General features: G+C 30.5%; 1 protein-coding gene across 1 annotated transcript in view; it reads right to left on the minus strand.

The window, feature by feature from the left end:
- The window catches only part of LOC143347749 (uncharacterized), a 318634-nt gene that overhangs the window by 281317 nt on the left and 15611 nt on the right, over positions 1-21706 (minus strand). The window contains exon 2 of the mRNA XM_076777228.1: positions 10843-10938. Coding sequence (XP_076633343.1) covers positions 10843-10885 — 43 coding nt within the window. The 5' untranslated portion in view covers positions 10886-10938. The remainder of the gene's footprint in view (positions 1-10842; positions 10939-21706) is intronic.

A 21706-nucleotide genomic window follows, 5' to 3' on the forward strand; every position in this document is an offset into this window, starting at 1 on the left:
CCAGAAATAACTTTTCCAGAATGATTTGAAAATTTTCAATTTCGTCGAAAAATTTAAGCACCTACCCCCTGTCGATTTTTCTTAAAAATTCCTTCTTCATTTTTAGTAATTTTGTTTGACGCCCTACAGAAAAGTTGTCTAATACTTTCCTGTAGGTACCTATAGGCTCTACTTCAGAAAAAAGTTTCATTGAAATATATTCACAATTGTAGGAGTTATGGCTGTTTGAAAATTGGATCATTTTTATGGGGTTTTTCTCCTTTTGCGGGGTCAAGGACCAACTTTTCGAATATTTTTGTGATTTGTACATATTCTCCATCAAAATACGTGTAGTCTGCTTTTTCAAACATTAAAATCGTCCAATCCGTTCAGAAGTTATGATGTTTTAAAGATTCGCATGAAAATTCGGGCAGACATTTCTGGCCAGAAATTATATTTTCGGTAAGGAATTTTTTTCTCGGAACTGAGTAGGATTTCGGGGTTATGTGTAATGAACAAAAATGATTGTAATTGACCCCCGCAACCGAAAATAATTTTTTTAGAATGATTTGAAAAAATTTTGAAGCCTCGATCAACAAATTGTTATTCTTGATTTTCGCCTTATTTTGTTCTCTAGAATCTCCAATTAAAATTGTTCCCAGGAGTAGTCGAAGACTCGGTATATAAAATAAAATAAATAAATAAAAGGTAAAAGATTTCTCCTCTTTTGTCTTGACTAATTGGTTTCGTATCCGAGATCATTTCTTTATAAAAACAATCATTAAAGACAAATAAAAAATACAATTGTAAGACAAAATTGCGTTTTTATACATTTATAGTGTGGTAATAAAAAATATATTGAAGTCTCATATTTTATGTAGTATAGTATTATTTTAGCCATTAGTATTCCTGTGTGTCCTATGTGTCCCTTCCAGTTTACAAGTTACTTTTATTTATTTTTTAAATATTTTGAGAATTTACACATATTATATAGATTTCCTCTGTTAAAGAGGGTGTGAGATGCAGATTAAAATATACTTTTCTAATTTTTTCCCACTAAACCGACAAGTTAAATCGTAATATGTTCCCATAAAAATGTTTTCATATTGATCGGATATGGAAAAAAAATTCCGAGTTGATTGAGTTTTTCGAGTTAAAGCGATAAGATTACATCAATTTAAGATACAATTTGAATTATAAAATGGAATTATTTTTACGATAAAGGAATAAAAGCTTATCTGAACAACTGTTCAATGGAATGTTATTAAAACAAAATTTAATTCATCTCTGTTTTACATGAAGTGTTTTTATTGAATTTTTAAGCTTATTTAATTATTGTACGATTCACGAGATAAATGATTTTTTAATGAAATTCGTAGCAGAATAACGAAATAACTGTTTTAATATCAATATTTGGCATTACTCATTTGCATCACAATACATTTTCAAGAATGAAATACAGTTAATCATAAAACTTTTTATTGTATACTGTTTTATAATTGGGCATTACTTGGTCGTTACTATTATTAAAAAAAAATTTGAGAAAACGAAAATAAATATATTGCACTTTGGAATAAAACTATCACTTCTATTATATTTGTATGTTTCAATAAACTAATGAAAACGTTTGAAACTAGCGTAATGTATTTATAACTTTTAGAGTTAAAGCGATAATATATATTAATGGCAGAATAGTTTAAGAGTGAACAAATTACATGTAATGCAAACCGTGTTAACTAGGAAGAATCAATAATATCTGACAATCTCCTATCATCGCTACGGTAGACAAGAGAAAATTTTGGTTACTAACGAAATGACTTCACTCGACACAATTACGCGGCACGGATTATAAATTCGTTTCGTAACATGAGTTATATTTGATAGTCTTCTCAAATATAAATACGAGTATGAAGGATTAAAATTGATAACGTAAGATGAATTGCATAGGTTCATTGAACTCTCGAAAAGGGTCTGTAGAAAGGAAAAGTTAACCACTGGACCAAATCACGAACAAAATAAAAAATTCATATCGGTCAGAGACATTCAATGGCTCCTTTTCCGCTTTGCTTGTTCTCGCGTAAAGGTCGCTAAAGAAACAGGAATCGAATCGGAAGCGCGGGTGAGCGTGCGTCGTCGTCGCGTCGACGCTAGGCGTCGAGAATTCCTCGGTGCTCGATCCGCGGCCGTAATATCGTTCACGCGTGTATGCACGCGCAACGGGATGCTGTTTCCTTGTGTCGAGGCATCGGACTAGTCGCTGTAAACATGAACAAGCAAACAAACGAAACGGGACAGCAAGTGGTAGGAAACGGCGGACGAGAACGGGGCGCAAATATGCAGACGAGGCTTTCGTCTGTTCCTCCGTCGATTCAATTTGCCCGATGTACATTCCCCGATAAAATTACTGGCGACGTATGAACCACTGATACACGCCGCCGCAGAATTCCGATCGCACGCCGGTTCCTCGTGCCGTGGATTCTGTCGTTCTTCGTTATTTGTCTTGCGTGTATTTCGTTTTACGTACTACGGGGAAAATTGAAGCGAAATATACAGTCGGTTGCAAAGATATTCCAGCATCGATGTAATACTTCTAGACATCATATTTCGAATACACGTAAAATAAATAAAGAAAAATATTTTGCATTGCGCAGAAACTACTTTTTATTACGCGCAGTTGTGTAAATAATGAAACAAAACGGAATACAACTCATTTTTATGTCACAAAAATATTGGAGCACCAATATAATATTTCTAGACCTCATATTTTGAATATACATAAAATAAATAAAGAAAAATATTTTGGATTGTGTAGAGACTTGGTTTTAGTATACACAGTTGTGTAAATAATGAAGCAAAAAGGGAAATACGACTCATTTTTATGCCACAAAAATATTGGAGCACCAATATAATATTTCTAGACCTCATATATTGAATATACATAAAATAAATAAAGAAAAATATTTTGGATTGTGTAGAGACTTGGTTTTAGTATACACAGTTGTGTAAATAATGAAGCAAAAAGGGAAATACGACTCATTTTTATGCCACAAAAATATTGGAGCACCAATATAATATTTCTAGACCTCATATTTTAAATATACGTAAAATAAATAAAGCAAAATATTTTGCATTGCGTAGGAACTATTTTTTATTACGCACAGTTGTGTAAATAATGAAGCAAAAAGGAATACAACTCATTTTTATGGCACAAAAATATTAGAACACCAACAATGGAATGTAAGAATAATGTAAGTAAAGGTAAACATACATAATTTAATATTAGACAATTAGTGATTTTTCACTGAGAAAAGGAAAAAACCATTCGTGAAATTGCAAATATTTTAAAAATAAACAGTGTATCAGATATACAAAAATATGAGCACTAAGATAGAATTGAATCTATGCTTCAAACTGGGCGTCCACGTATTTAAATTGGGGTGTGATAGACATATGCAACTTTATTAGATATTGTTCGATATTTCAACCTTGATACTGCATTCTCAATGTGTCTTAGAAGACAAAATTATTGCATGACAACTAAAAAACTTACTTTGTACAAAATATAAATAATAAACAAATTGAAAGTAAATTATTTTTAATAAGAAAAGTAATGTACAGATACCACTATCCTGCATAGTATTTTCAAAGTACACTATAAATTTTCTACTATGAAAGTCTTCTTTTCCATCAACTATGTAGAACAATATATATCAGAAAAACCACAAAATTGCAAGATGTACCTATTATTATTCATAGACTCTATCTATATTCTCATCTGAAGTCTGATTCAACTTCTGCTCGAATAATCGAAACGTCAAAACGTAATCGGAGAGTCTTAAAACGTATTTTCATTTCCAAAAAAATTTCACAATTTTTCTGAATTTTTTCCTTCCTTATAGGTCAAAAAGTAAAAGGTATTCGAAATGTTCAGTTATCGATAAAATATTAAGTAAATAATAATAATATTTAATCAAAATTGTTTCAGTTATCCGATCAAAAATTGTTATCCGGAGAATATTGTGTATTTGTAAAGGCATTACTAAGAGGTTTCAAGCTTTATTAAGACTAAAAACGTGGTAAAAATATAGAGAGTATATTTAAAAAACAACCTGATCGAAGGTTTCTAAATGAAAGAAAAATTGTCTTGGCATATATATACAAAATAAGAAATATTGAATGTAGTATTTAACGCTATTTACAAAAAATATAGCAGATGTAGGAAATTAAGAATTCACTGATAAACAATTTAAAAAAGGATAAGACGCATTGTATAGCTCTGCTATCGTCGACTAAGAATCACAGAAATCATGATACGACCACTTAAAACTTTGTTCTCTGGAATTTCTGGAATTCTTTGTTCTCTATGTTTTCCAATTTATCGGCATTGCTATTTCAAAAATTACTAGACTTATCGATTAGCGTTTTTGCACGCATAGAGAGTCAATTAAGGCACGCGTATAAAATTCTTCACGCTGACGCGCGTAATATAAGTCACCGTTATTTCACCCCTGTATTATTTCAACCAGGAATTCAGCAACGGAAACGCTTCTCTTGTGAAAGTAATATGATTACGTATTGCCGACGACTCCAGTATTTATTCTGTTATCCACGAAATTTAATTTGAGCGGAATAGAGGAGAAGCACGAGCCTGCACTTTCGCGCGCATGACATTCTTTATGTTCGAGTTATTTCGCATTACACCTTGTCGTCTCTCCCTTTTTTTTTAGTGGCTTTCTATTACAGAGAAATTTCAGATATGCGATATATATTTTCCGTGTAACACGTTTTACACGTCTTGAGGAACAGACTATAGCACGGATAATTAAATGCCATCAATATTCCCCTATAGAGGGTGTCCAGCCACCCCTGGGAAAAATTTGAATGGAAGATTCTGAAGGCCAAAATAAGACAAAACTCAAAGATCAAAGAGTTGAGGCTTTGTTAAAAAGTTATAGACACATTTCTGGCCACACAGTATATTTTCGGTAAAGAATTTTTTTCTCGAAAGTACGTAGGATTTCGGGGGTGTGTGTATTCACCAAAAATAATTGTAATTGAACCCTGCGACTAACAATAACTTTTTCAGAACGATTTGAAATTTTTTAATTTTATCGAAAAAGTCCACATTCCTGAATTTTTTTCTCGAAAGTGGGTAGGATTACGGGGATATGTCTATTGACCAAAAATGATTGTATTTGACCTCCGCAACTGAAAATAATTTTTTCAGAACGATTTGAAACTTTTCAATTTCGCCGAAAAATTTAGGCACCTACCCTCTGTCGATTTTTCTTAAAAATCCGTTTTTAATTTTTAGTCATTTTATTTGACGCCCTACAGAAAAGTTGTCTAATACTTTTTTGTAGGTACTCATGAGCTCTACCTCAGAAAAAAGTTTCACTGAAATATATTCACTATTATAGGAATTATGGCTGTTTGAAAATTGGACCATTTTTATGGGATTTTTCTCATTTTGCGGTGTCAAGGAACAACTTTTCGAATATTTTTATAATTCCTACATATTCTACATTAAAATACGCGACGTTTGGCTTTTTGAACATTAAAATTGTCCAATCCGTTCAGAAGTTATGACATTTTAAAGATTTGCTTGAAATTTCGGGGAACCATTTCTGGCCTCAGATTAGGTTTTCGGTAAGGAATTTTTTTCTCGAAACTGAGTAGGATTTCGGGGGTATGTCTATTCACCAAAAATGTTTGTAATTGACCCCTGTAACCGAAAATAATTTTTCCAGAATGATTTAAAATTTTTTAATTTCGTCGAAAAATTTAAGCACCTACCCCCTGTCGATTTTTCCTGAAAATTTTTTGCCACAACTTATATGCCATCAACGGTAAATTTAGTGCACGGCTTTTAAGCATTAAATAAATAAATGGAGATCTAAAATAGAATTATTCAATACTTTACGAAATATTTCATATTCCATTTTAAGGTAATACTTTATTCTTGCAACTGTTTAAATTTTTCATCATAAAGGTTTCAACATTTCATCACACGCTTTCGAACATTTATCGTTACACTTTATAGATTTTAATTATTGAGCACGTTTCAGTGTTATTTAGAATACAAATGCATATTATTAGTAAAATATTTGGTAATTGCTAAGTTCTATCATTTCAACAAAATCGAACTATTATATTAATATTTATTATTTAAAAAAAAATCATTTAAAACAATTTTTAAATTTAATTCACTAGATTTGTATTCGTCTTATATATTCGTAGTTATACTCTTACAATATATTTTTAATAAATAAATTAGTGCAGTGGATTTATACAGATTATTTCCTATGTACACGATACTAATTATAATTGCATCAGTAATAATTCCTTTTATGATACAATTATTCCTCATTTTAAAATTGGACACATTTGATTAATCATTCGTCTATCTTCGAAAAATAAACATTCCTAGTAAATATTATCCAGCTTTTACAGCACAATAAATTGTTTCGAGAAACGTTTTTTCCGTTTCAATTGTTACAGATGCATTGTGCTCTTATTTGTCGATCGATATAAACAGAGTTTATTTCAACGTTTAATGGAACGTGAGTCGTAATCGATTGAAACGCATACACAGATATTATTCGTGATTTACTTCCTCGGTTTTTAAACAATTTCCCTGGACAGAAATAAACGCACTCTTGGAGCTGCCAAATACTTTTATCCCATTTAATTGAACGCTCCACAGTACAATAATATTAAAATTTGTAGGCGACAATTTGCTATTGTTGCTGACAACACTGTTACTGAAATAACTTCAACGTTCGTAAAAGCACACCATGAATACAATTTTGCATTTAACAAACTGCTATATACGTGTCTTTATACTATATTCCATTTAAATGATTTATAAGAATTCAATTCAAAAATTAAAAAACAATCTGATGCATATTTCATAAATTCGCGTTTAAAATTAAAACGTCAGAGAAATTTAAAATAGGATTTAAATAAATCCTATTGGAAATGAAATTTAAAATAAAACCACTTTTAAATGCATAGAATCAATAATATTTAAAATTTATCCATAACAATGAAGATTCATTTGATTGGTTGTTTGATCCAACTTTTTATATAAGTGCGCTCGAATGTAATAATTAGATTTATTGCTTTAGAAAATTTCCATATATAGTCGTACAAGAGTTTTGTTATTCAATATGGTTGCTAATTAAAATATTTAGTCTTGATATTAAATATAATTTTGATATTTGCGTCAACTAAATGTACAGTGAACACAAATAACGTATTACATTATGTAATACTATTATTTTTAATTAACGAAACTGCAAAGAGTTTTTATGTATTATAGTATGGTCAAAATAAAACGTCATTTTCTCATACGGTCTTGATTTTTTTCCTTTTCTAAATTAAATGGTTCACAGTGATCTTTTTTCAATCTAAGGTATTATTATTCTTTTGTTACTCAAACTACATTTTTTTGTATTGTACACACAGTTAGAAATACATGTTTCTAAACAGAAACGAAATAAGTTAGAATGCCTGTTCACAAAGTTTGAAAAACTATCATTTTAAAAGGAAAGTTAAATAAAATTGTTTTATCTCACTACGAAAACGTGTTGACGCAAATTACTGAAAATAAATTTTGTCCAAGTTGCCAACAGGTGTGAACAAAACAGATGCCATAAAAATACTGATTACTTAATTAAAAATTGTTTTATTTTATTTTTTATAACGATTGTAATATTTCGTTTCTCTCGTACATAATAAATAAAAAGATTCAACAGTTTTGTTAGTTAAAAATTGTACTATGACATATATAGCAAGGTTATAGAAGCATTTGAATACTTTTGCGACCGATTGTACGCTTCTTAGCGCGAATGGAAGGTATTCTTATAAAACTTCTGTTTAATGCGCATATGGAATGGAAAGTTCCTTCGTTTTGAAATTCAAACTAGACTACATTATGCAGAGTACGAAGTGCATGAACGCATATAAATAAATATTTACGGATCACAGCTCCGTAAACCCACTTTGCATTCATTAACAAAGATAATAGGGAAGAAACTTTTGGAATAGATTCAAACCGTGACAGTGATTCTGTCAAAAACTGTTTCCAATTCGCATTTGTAAAATTTATTACACGCGAATATGATATTAAACTTTTATCATGAAATAACGTTTGCATACTTTATACTTGGCTAATCTTCCGTAATAGTATGCAATATGAAACGTCAGATATTTCATTACTAAATCAAAGATTCGTAAGAATTTTCTAAACAATGCGTTAATACATATGTATTACAGTAATGAAATTATTCACAACAAAGTTATATTTTTGTATTGAGTGATAACTATACAGAGTGTCTTGCAAAGTGAAACACTGAATAAGAAATGAAGAATACGATTTTTCGAAATAACGTTTCGTTTTCGAGAAAATTTATTTTGAATAGTTACTAAACATAACGTTGTAGTTTAATAACTTCCATTCTACTGTCTTGTTATCGATCTAAGGTACAACGATCTACCAGTCATTATCTAGATCCTAGACCACGCAAAGTTTTTAATTATAACCAAAGAAACAGTGAATTCACCTTTCCTTCAAAATACTAAAACTTTACTTTCCATCCAACACAGAAAACCAGCATGTCTAACTTCGTTAAACTTTAATAGACTTATTTCCTTTGCCTCTCACAAGCAAAGCAATCTTTTTAAGAAACTAGAACTCGATATAAAATTCTAAGTTTACAGAAATTAAGATACGGAAAATCTGTCCAATTTTTAACGCGTCTTATTTTTAAATATTTAGTCATTTTTTTGTAGATACATATTAGCAACATTTTATACTTGCTACGATTTATTGTTGAAAACGGATTTCATTTGAAAGAAAATGTTATTATGTCCCATAAATGTACGGGCATATAGTTTGAGAAAATTATAATTTCATAAAATTTCTTTGTTTTTAATCAGAATTATTTTCAGCTTATGCATACATTTATTCGATTCAATATATCGTTTCATCTTCCTCGCGGTGGTTTCTCAATTCCACAGAATTTCGATAGTATAATATTATTGTACCTTTATTATTGTTATTTCTGTAATATTGGAGATAACGTTTCAAATAATTCTTTTACTTTCAACCACTTTTTCGCAGAAAATACATACCCAAAATTCAATAAAACTCAACTCTCCATTGCATGAACTTTGTTTCATTTTGCTGAAATTACATAATGAGCAGCTGAATCTGCAGAGATAACGAATAAATTATAAGATATTATTATATAAATTATCGCTGTGAAAATTACAATTTGAATCATAAAATGGAATTATTTTTACGATAAAGGAATAAAAGCTTATCTGAACAACTGTTCAATGGAATGTTATTAAAACAAAATTTAATTCATCTCTGTTTTACATGAAGTGTTGTTATTGAATTTTTAAGCTTATTTAATTATTGTATGATTCACGAGATAAACGATTTTTTAATGAAATTCGTAGCAGAATAACGAAATAACTGTTTTAATATCAATACTTGGCATTACTCATTTGCATCACAATACATTTTCAAGACTGAAATACAGTTAATCACAAAACTTTTTATTGTATACTGTTTTATAATTGGGCATTACTTGGTCGTTACTACTATTAAAAAAAAATTTGAGAAAACGAAAATAAATATATTGCACTTTGCAATAAAACTATCACTTCTATTATATTTGTATGTTTCAATAAACTAATGAAAACGTTTGACACTAGCGTAATGTATTTATAACTTTTAGAGTTAAAGCGATAATATATATTAATGGCAGAATAGTTTATCAGTGAACAAATTACATGTAGTGCAAACCGTGTTAACTAAATCTCATATCATTGTTACAGGAGACGAGAGAACATTTCAGTTATTAATGAAATGACTTCACTCAACATAATTACGCGGCACGGATTATAAATTCGTTTCTTAACAATAACAATATACGTATCTTTCTGGCATAAACTTCTGCAACAGAGAGTTAATATAAAATTCTATTCGAACAATTGTACAGGTCGTTCAATTTTAATTTATTTTAGTTCCATTCAATTCTCGTAGGCACGTGATTTAAAAAACACTCAAACTAGCACGTATCTTTTAATATTTTCAATGGGGATTCAAATAACACTAATATTTTATCTCGTTTTTGTTTATAGTAAACTTATATTCTCCATTTCAGAATCATATTCTAAGTAAAACAAATTAACAAGTTTTGCTTGAAATATTTTTCTGTAAGTTCAATATTTTCTACAGTATTTAGAGAAATAACTTTTCAATTTTATGCTGATACCACATGTTTTGTCCTATTTGTTAGGCTTACATTTTCGAGTAGTATTGGTAGTTTAAGATCCAGAATTCGATATTTCTTGCTCTATGAAACGAGATAGAGATAAACAAAGCTACTATGATTGTGTTTACGAATGTATCTGATAACGTCTTATCAAAGCAGAACAAGTTTGTGACTGAATTCGCCATATTGTATCGCCAGTTCAATTCACATACGTAGTGAGTTACGTTAAATTCACACTGTGAGTTAATGCAATAAAATTGTTGAACGCTTTTGACGCCACGTTTAATCAAGGCGTCCTAAAACGATTTCACTAATGGCTTTACACCCTAATAATAAAGCTGAACAAATTTTAAATTGCTGCCGTCGATAAACCTTTAAAATTGATATTTCACAAAGCGATGCAAATATTTAACTTATACTATATAATTATTATATTATTATTATATTCGATAATAAATAAATAGAATAGAAACAATTTGTAAGAGTACCAGCGTCACATTCAATTGCTAAAGTGCAGCAACTGCGTCGAGCATTTTGCTCGCTGTTCAATTAACATTAAACAAACACTCACCGTCGCTGCGTTGCGCGATGCCCCGCTTGTCGCCTTTTCCCATATTTTCTTCTCCCTTTGTTCTCTAAGGTGAGAAGTGCTTTCTTCCTCTCCCACCTGAAACTCAATTGATAAAAGCATTTTATCATTCCTGTTTGCGTGTATGCTGTTTAACGAGCATATATCGCTTGCAAGTGAAGAACACGAACTGTCCGACTTCGATTTTAATGTGATTTTGCACAGAATAATAGTAGAGTGATCCCTTTTGCTGTATATAAAATATTAGGTGCAGATACTCGATACTTTTTAAGATATAATCGTACTTCCCTGACTATAAATGGCGTTGCAAACAATTTCTGATAAAGTCATACAGCAAATCTTGTAGAAACAGTTATAAAAGCACGGTTAATTTTCAGTTCCCAGGAAAGATAAATGAGAATAACACAATGTGAAACTTATTAATTTTTATTTTTTGTTTTTGGGACCTTTGCTAATATATTTGCCAGGTTTCTCTGATTAAAACAAGACCAAACACGATCACTTGGATCATATTTGCGTATTTAACGAGGTTTTGTACTCTATTAGGAGTGGATTGGAAACAAATTATATCGTGTTTGGTCTTATTTTAATCGGAAAACTCTCACAAATACATTGGTAAAAATTTCATTTAAAAAAGAAGTAAAAATAAAATTTTCATCTTTCCATGTATTATCGAGCCCAGATCAGATTGGTGTGCCCTCTGTCAGTGGTAGAGATAACTACCGTTCGCTTATCCAGTCAAAAACGACGTTATAATGCATTCTAGTTATGTATAGAACCTTTTCTTCCGAAAAGTAGAAAGATTTTAGTATAATTTTGCGTATCGAGATATGTAACTTCAGTTATTTATATTTTAAAAATTGTTGAGTATCAACATCTAATATCTTATTATCTACACAGAGTGTTCGGCCACCCCTGGGAAAAACTTTAATAGAGGATTCTAGAGGCCAAAATAAGACGAAAATCAAGAATAATAATTTGTTGATGGAGGCTTCGTTAAAAAGTTATTAACAATTAAATTAAAAAATTTCAAATCATACTGAAAAAATTATTTTCGGTTGCGGGGATCAATCACAATCATTTTTGGTGAATAGACATACCTTCGAAATCCTACCTACTTTCGAGAAAAAAATTCGTGTAAGTGCTGAAAATTTTGGGTGAAAAAAAAGACTTTCGAATCGTCTTGGAAAAATTATTTTTAGTTGCAGGAGTCAATTGCAAGCATTTTTGGTCAACAGACCTACCCCCGAAATCCTACTCAGTTTCGAGAAAAAAATTCCTTACCGAAAGTATAATTTCTAGTCAGAAATGTCTGCACGAATTTTCATACGAATCTTTAAAACGTCATAACTTCTGAACGGATTGGACGATTTTAATGTTTAAAAAAGCAAACTACGCGTATTTTGGTGGAGAATATATAGCGATTATAAAAATATTGGAAAAATTGTTCCTTAATCCCGTAATGTTAGAAAAACTCCATAAAAATGGTCCAATATTCAAACAGCCATAACTCCTACAATAGCAAATATATTTCAGTGAAACTTTTTTCTGAAGTAGAGCTCATGAGTACCTACAAAAAAGTATTAGACAACTTTTCTGTAGAGCGTCAAACAAAATTACTAAAAATGAAAAAGGAATTTTTAAGAAAAATCGACAGGGGGTAGGTGCCTAAATTTTTCGACGAAAAAAAAAATTTTTAATTAATTCTGAAAAAATTATTTTCGGTTGCGGGGACCAATTACAATCATTTTTGGTGAATACACATACCCCCGAAATCCTACCCACTTTCTAGAAAAAAATTCAAGAATGTGTGAAATTTTTCGACGGAAAAAAAAAATTTCGAATCGTTTTGGAAAAATTATTTTCTGTTGCGGGGGTCAATTACAATTATTTTTGGTGAATAGACATACCCCCGAAATCTTGCGCAGTTTCGAGAAAAGAATTCAGTACCGTCGGAACTTTAAACGTTAATAACTGTTTAACGAAGCCTTCATCAACAAATTGGTATTCTTGATTTTCGTCTTATTTTGGCCTCTAGAATCCCCTATTAAAATTTTCCCCAGGGGTGGTCGAACACCCTGTATATCAAGAGATTTCACTCTACCTAAACATTCATTATATATTTAGACTATAAAAGGATGATACATTAAAGAAGATAAAGAAGGATAAATAGTTCATCCTGTACCTCTACCTGAGTATAAAATTCCATTAAATAATAATAAAATTAAAGAGGGAGGTAATAATCAAAATCTTATATTATTTATTCGTGGAAATGGTATGTCTGGAGCACCAATTATTAAAGGAATTAATCAATTATCAAATCCACCAATTAAAAAAGGTATTACTATAAAAAAAATTATAATAAAAGCATGAGAAGTAACAATAGAATTATAAATTTGATCATTCTTGTTTCATATACCAGGTGAACTTAACTCTATACGAATAATTATTCTTAATGAAGAACCAATTATACCAGTTCATATTGCAAATCTAAACTATCATTCTGTAAAAGCACGTTAAAATCGAAGTCGGACAGTTCGTGTCCTTTCCTTGTTAGGACTCGTCTTCTATGTACTTGCACGCAAACAGGGATGCGTTCAATTTGGAGTTTGTGCAGGACGCGGAGCGAAAGAGAAATACAAATTGATGCAGTAACGCGAAAATTATGAACAGCCGCTGGAACATCGTGCAAAATCGTGTACGGAAATTACGGAAATCCGTATGTTTTCGTGAGAAACTCGCCGATGGTGAAATTGGAAATCGATATTAACGGCGATGCTTACGTGCCCGTCATTATGAATCACTGCCACCGGAAATTATTAGTTACTACGAGCTTGTAAGTCGGAAAGTCCGAGGCGTCAAAAGATGTTGATCGATGCGTTTTACGTGCAACTTACACGTTCTAATCAACGCGTGTCTTTCCATTGAAACGAACATTTTCATTTTAATATTTTCCAATCGACGCCATTCAACACTCTCAAAAATTATTTTACGTATTCTACGAAAATAGCCCTCTTTTACAAGTTTACTTCGCCTGCCGCTAAACGTTGAATTTTAAATAAACGACAATTCAACATTAACATGCTATATAACTTTTTAATGCAATGCAGGGTTTAAAACATTGATGTCGAATGTAAAAAAGAATATGGATTTAGATTTTAAATACAAAGTTTAATCTGTGTTAAATTTTCTGTTTCTTTAATTTCGTTTAATTTTCATAACTCATACATGTGAAAGATTCCTGGTTTGTCCTGTTTTAGAAGGTGTTTATAATCTGTTTGATCTCTGACTGATTGTACTAAGAGTTTGAGAAACTATGAAGAATAAAATATCAAGAATAATTCTTGAATAAATTTATAATGATTATAAATAATTCTTAATAATTCTTTTGAGATATTGCATGAAAAATATTGGCGACTTGAGAATTGACAAACACCAATATGTCTAATAAAGAAATGACTAATCGACAAAAAATTTTTAGAAAAATTAACGAAAACGGTGCAATGTATTAAGTGCAAATAATATTAGTTTTAAATGCTTTTATTTTTCTTGTGCGTCTAATTCACCCATGATAACATGCTCACATGTTTTGAAACGGACTGTATAATCTTCGTAGGATATACATATACAGAGAGTATTATGTATGTATAGGAATATCCTATCTGTTACCGAGGTAAGCGTTATTTAGTCTTGATGTCAAGCGTAACAGTATATGCTAAATAGCTATTGACGAGGACGAAGACTGTCTGTGAATGCTTAGGCTACATCACGTCTTAACTTGAGTACTTCAAGTAGTTAGCGTCTCTAGTAGGAATCTATCGTAGGAACGCCTTTTATGTTCCCAATTGTAGAATACACTGACATACATTCATACATAATGACAAACCTTCCGATCATTATTCAAATTCATATTTTTATTAATAGAATCAATGAAAAGGAAGTTTTGTAGAGGGTTGTCTCAACCCTTAAATATAATAATTCGTATCTTGAAGTATTTCTTATATTTTTGCATGTTAAGTGCATTCTGTAGTTTTCTGAGATATATTTGCAGTCTAATAATTACTACAATGATACCAATACGGCACTTGTATATCACGTTTCTTAACATTCATTGCAACGAACAATAGGATTGTGTTTAAAATATTAGATGATTGTATATAAAATGCAGAATTTGGCAAATGCATAATATATTTTACAATTTGATAACCAGAAAATGTTGTCCAATGATGTTTATCATATGCAAATTTAACGAACGAAGCTACTTGAAAACGACTTGATTTTTGTCTGAATTTAATATTACACAAATTTCGATCAGAAAATGTGAACCTCCAAAGTCACATGTCTGAAATAATTAATAAAGACTTCTTTAGTAAACCCACAAATGAACTTATTGAGTTAAGATTAAAGTGCATCTGCTGGGTTATATTTTTATTACCAACTAATATTGTCGATAAAACTATAACCAAAATTTTTATTGTGAATTAAGTTATTTTATGTGCGACAACCCAATAGAAGAATTCTATTGAACAATATTTTGCTGAATTATACTTTTATTAGCAACTAATATTTTTCATAGGACTACAGTCGAAATTTTTATTGTGAATTAAGTTATTTTACGTAGGTACAAGAACCTAATAGAATTCTATTCAACAATATTTTGAAATTTGAATAGTAAAAAGATGCAACAAGCTAATAGATAAATAGTAGAAAGATAATTGTGTTTAGAAACACAAAAATGGACGCACGAGTACCCATTGCCAGTACGAATGTTTATCATATCAGTATTCTCTATGTTGAATATAGATCACAATTGGAATCATCGTATCGATAAAAATCTTCGCGTTACACTAAATTAAAGCACAGTTAATGCTTGGTAATTCCCGGTTCGCTCCATTACGCGCTCATGTGACTGCATCGGCGGATATACGATCGTATGTACTATAAATGTAGTATATGTATGTTTATCGGAACACGAGATCGTTACCGCTTGCAAACTTTCATCCCTGCGTTTCAACAGCAACGCCAGAGTAATGCAACCACAAATTAAAACTACAACCGACTTTACCTTTTATTTCCGCAACGACTTTCGATAGGAACTCGACTTAAACTGGAATTTGTTTCATACAAATACAAATTTTAGATTCATTTTGTTTATGTTTCATTCGTAAATTCACGTATAAATTAGAATTCGTTAACGGATTTTTTAAACCAACATCCAGACTTTACGAGTTAATGTTAAATTTTTATTTGCTATTCGTGAATAAAATTTATTCAACTCTGTGTACAGCAGTCTTTCAACGAGAAGACATCCGAGTACCTAAATTGATGTTAAAAATACGAAAAAATATTTATTTTTGAATATTTAAAACGCATTGATAGTAACAGTTTTATATTGTTTTATTTTACGAACTTGATTTAATACCTTATGAAACTGAATATGGAAACGTTTATTCAAATTGTGTATAGTATGTTACACTGCGTCGTTTGTTTCAAGTGAAACCGTACAAGAGACTAAGAATAGAAACTTAAACATAATATTCTTATAAGAATAATAAGAATATGGTATCACGCGTTATAAGAACTGTAAATAAAATCGTAAAAGAAACTATTAGAATGAAATAAAGAAGGGTAATTTACATCTCGAATGAAAAAAAGACAGAATCGTTTCGTTGCTTGTTTCATTTTAAAATTAACATTTCTATTCCCAGGATAGATATCTCTTTTACGCAATTCCTTTTAAAGCAAGAAATTGTAAACTTCATCCCTTTAGAATACATTACCATACATTTCAAATATTACATTTACACGGTTGCTGGGTCCACCCTCAATTCGGCATTTATTGTGTAGCATTTTAAACGACAAAATTTATTCGATATTAAAGAGCATCTTATAGAAAACCCTAGCAAACTCGTATGAAATTTAAAAAATTTTTTATGAATTTCTAGATCAAGAATATGTTGTTTTAAGGGCTTTTTTTCTCCAACGTTAGCCAGTGTCATACTTTTACCTAAATAGAAAATTAATTGAATTTTAATATATTGAAATAAATCATCGAAGATTCTTATAAAATAAACAAAATTTCACCTAGATAGTAGGCAAGTCTTACAATTTTACTAAAATGCAATTTTTGAAACGTAAATCACAAATTAATTTCTTATTTTTGTTCCAATTAAGTCTTTGTTACATATTATTAATGAGATCAAAATTGAAAAAAGTCTTCTGTTTTCTGCTCCAAAATATGTTTCAATAATTTTTGCTCGATAAACTGCAGCATTATTGTGTTTGAAAATGAATCCATTTTCAGTGGTCCGTTATGAGTGTTTATTAACTTTTATTAAATTTAAATGAGGTTTGGTATTCATTTTCCTTTGCAGAAATTATATCTGTTTGGAACTGTGTGCAATTCCGGTCCAAATTATTTGGCCATTTGTCATCGAGCTATTACCATTTAAATGTTTTTGTAAATCACAATAATGATAAACTAAACTATCTGGGGCAACCAAATTAAATTTCTTTTCAACATAAAACTTATCTCCATTTATACATTCGGTACACTCGTTTTATAATAAATGTTGTACTGCGTCGCTTTGAGTTTCTGCTTTATCTTCAAACTTTAAATATGTTTGCATTCCTGAAAAACACGGCAGACGATTCAAACGTTTGCAGTAACATGTACTTTCCGAGCAATTTTATTTACTGTGAATAGCTCACTTTTTGCGTTATTTTTGAGGTTTTCTAAAAAATTATTTTGTCCAGGGAACCAAAACGATATTAGGATCTTCATTATTCAGGGAAAATAACAAGAAAAACTTTCAAAAAAACACTGAAATTTACTTAAACTGTAGTTTATAAAGAATGTCTATATGTACTAATTTTAATATAAATAAATAGAAGTACAAAAATATTTTTTAAACCTCAACCATCTATTTTCATGGAGGAATATTCTAATGGTACAAGAAAAATACAAATTTTTAGTTGTTAAATTTCAACGATTAAAGGAAAGAAATATTTAAAAAATAGGAAGGTTGTCAAATCTTCTTTTACGTTTCCTTTACATTGTAACATGACGCTTCTTCCTAAGGGTCATGCTCCAACTTTGGAGACACCATTCTAAACAGTCAGTATTACCATTTTAGGGTGTAAACATGAGGCTGGAGTAGAGTTTGGTAATTCATGAATATCCAGCCATTAAGCGAATCGATATAATTTACCATATATTATCTATTTTTCATTGCAGCCACTGTTCGATTCATGACCTGTTACTACAACGTTGAAACAGTAAACTGAAATTCACTGGCCATTTTTCCGATTCTTTAGATTTTTAAAAAACTCACCAAAGACCCAATTCTGACATTTTTTTACTGACATGTTTACAATTCCTCTTAAATCTTAAATTAGCTTGAAAATTCACTGAAAATTTAGAAGTTTAAGTATCTCATTTAACTACAGTTTCTTTTTTTATAAACAAATTATTCTCGAGTGGCATTTCAGAAATTTCAAACTATTGCTTTGTGAAAACTGTATTACCACAAAAAGGCTAATAAAAAGAATTCTATACAAAAACGGAGATCCAGGTTTGAAAAAAAAGACAGTATATTCGCAACATGCATAATTTTATATTAAACCTCGAGCAATGCTTTGAAAATTGTACTTTCCACGAAAAAAATAAAACAGTTTCTGTTTCTAACAAAAAGGAAATGATGCTACGCGTTTTAATTGCTGTTTCAACGTTTCGTTATAATTTTTTTCCCACAGGTTCCAAGATTAACTATCTGTATAGTAACTTCGGTATTAAAAGAGCTTTTAAATCATCTGCGTACGCCGTCATATTAATATATAGGTGAACGCGGAGCAAAACGAAACGGCGAGTAAAATGGAACAGTTGCGTTTCTCTTAGATAAAACCTGTATATGTGTTGAGATCGTGTTACGTGGTTCAGACTAAGCATCACGTCGTTTCGTTGTAGAACACAAAGCCAAACAAACGTTATTAGCAGAGCGAGAACAAAGGAACATTTTCCAGTGTCAGAGTTTTAATTTTACGTTTACTTCGGTGCTCCATTCTGCAGCTTCATTCTAGATATTTCGTAGGGGTATATGTAACATTTCATTCTGTAGTCCTTACCATGCATTTTGCAGTTTAATTCGATTTGTTACCTTATTTTTAAAGTGTAGTTATAAGTATAGTTATTGAATGATGTATGAGGCAAAACTGAACACTTCAATGTGGGGTGAAGTGGAACGACAATTCGAATCTTTTTAATCATCGTTATCTATTTTTTTTGAAATTATAAGAGAAAAACCAATTAAAGAAATAAAAGGCCAAGCAGCGTCTCTTAGAAAAGCAAGCGAAGCATCTAATATCCCATCAACAACATTAAACATAAAAAATATATATATAGGATATAAAAGAACGATATTTTCTTTGAAATTATAAGAGAAAAACCAATTAAAGAAATAAAAGGCCAAGCAGCGTCTCTTAGAAAAGCAAGTGAAGCATTTAATATCCCTTCAACAACATTAAACATAAAAAATATATATATAGGATATAAAAGAACGATATTTTCTTTGAAATTATAAGAGAAAAACCAATTAAAGAAATAAAAGGCCAAGCAGCGTCTCTTAGAAAAGCAAGTGAAGCATTTAATATCCCTTCAACAACATTAAATATAAAAAATATATATATAGGATATAAAAGAACGATATTTTTCAAACTTTGATCGTCGAAATTTTGTCTTTGCCTGTATCCTGTACCATCAAAAAATCAAGATAGAAAGTCAATAACAGAATTTGGAGGGATAAGAAGACGCGAAACTGTTTTTGCATTCCACATCGTTTTTGTTAACGTTCCTTACCCAAGATAGTTAAATCGAATTTGCGTACATCGACGTCTCGTTTCGCGAGGAGAACGAAATATCATTTCCTCGAGATTTTCGCGAAATATGTGCGTTTGCGACAGGAATATCCCACGCATAGCACGTATTTTCTCCGAGAATGAATCTCGATGCTATTTGTGTCACGTTCGACCACGGATGATAAATGTTGTTAAAGAGACAGTGTAACATATGTTATTTATAATATTCCTCGCTATTCGATTTCTGGTCGAAAATGAAATTCTGTGGAATTTATTCTACTTCGATGTATTGAATTCGGAATTTTTAAATAATTATTTGACGAAGGAAACAGTGTCTGACAATAAATGAAAATAATATAGGTAGATAGTTTTTGTTGCTCCTTCTACTGCAATGTTTGTTCGAATTAAAAACCACGATACCAATCGACGTTCTGTCGTTTGGGAGTGAAACAAAAGAAAATGATTGTTTAAGTATTTATATGAAAACATCATTTAAGTATCATTCAAATTCTCCTCTTCACCATAATAAATAGAAACGATTTTTAATCGCGTACATCGTGCAACAGTAACGAAATCTATAAATCTTTGCAAAATTTAACAAAGGAGGGAAATTCGAATTTGAAAAAATGTCATTTCATTCGCAGCAGCCTAATACACTGCGGAACATAACTATATCATCGATATTCTTTTAAGATTTCTATAATTTAAAAGAAAAATCCTACTCATTTTTAAAACTTTCCTTTCTATTCACTCAAATTATAACTTAATTGTTTCATTGTAATTTAATTATTACGTTATAATTGCATTATAGTTGTGCACCTGTAAAATACTTATATTATTCTTATATTTTGTCTTAAATAAATGTTATTTATTTCTTCGTTACTATAATTTCATTTTAGTTTGATCTGCATAATGCTATTAATATTTAGAAATCATTATACTCCGAAATTCCCGAAAATTGTCGAGATTGTCAATAGAATTATACCATTTCGATTTTGTCAAGAGAATTTATTATAAATAAAGACATGGATGACTGTCCATGCGCAGATCGATATTCATTTCTAATATAAGATTGTATAAGTGCAGGCAACAATTACATGTTTCTGCAGGATAATATACCGTTGAATGGAATACTTCTTTAATTAATTGTATTCTTTTTGTAACATCCTATCATTTTGTCCGTCTAAGATTAATACATTTTTACATTATTTTCCTTAAGTTCCTTTGTGCATGAGATACAAACTTGAGATTAATTATGCTCACCTCTGAGGACATTACCAATATACAGGGTGTTCGGCCACCCCTGGGAAAAATTTTAATGGGAGATTCTAGAGGTCAAAATAAGACGAAAATCAAGGATACTAATTTGTTGATGGAGGCTTCGTTAAAAAGTTATTAACGTTTTAAGTTTCGCCTGTACTGAATTTTTTTCTAGAAAGTGAGTAAGATTTCGAGGCTATGTCTATTCACCAAAAATGATTGTAATTGATCCCCGCAATTGATAATAATTTTTTTAGAACGATTTGGAAAATTTTTTTTTCGCCGAAAAATTTAGGCACCTACCCCCTGTCGATTTTTCTTAAAAATTAGTTTTTCATTTTTAATAAAATTGTTTGACGCCCTACAGAAAAGTTGTCTAATACTTTTTTGTAGGTACCCATGAGCTCTACTTCAGAAAAAAGTTTCATTGAAATATATTCACAATTGTAGGAGTTATGGCCGTTCGAAAATTGGACCACTTTTATGAGGTTTTTCGCATTTTACGGGGCCAAGGAGCAACTTTTCGAATATTTTTAGAATTTGTACATATTCTACGCCAGAATACACGTATTTTGCTTTTTTAAACATTAAAATCGTCCAATCCGTTCAGAAGTTATGATGTTTTAAAGATTCGCATGCAAATTCGGGCAGACATTTCTGGCCAGAAATTATCTTTTCGGTAAGGAATTTTTTTCTCGAAAATGGTTAGGATTTCGAGAGTATGTCTATTGAC

Source organism: Colletes latitarsis, chromosome 11, assembly GCF_051014445.1.
Source record: "Colletes latitarsis isolate SP2378_abdomen chromosome 11, iyColLati1, whole genome shotgun sequence".
NCBI classification, from domain to species: Eukaryota; Metazoa; Arthropoda; class Insecta; order Hymenoptera; family Colletidae; genus Colletes; species Colletes latitarsis.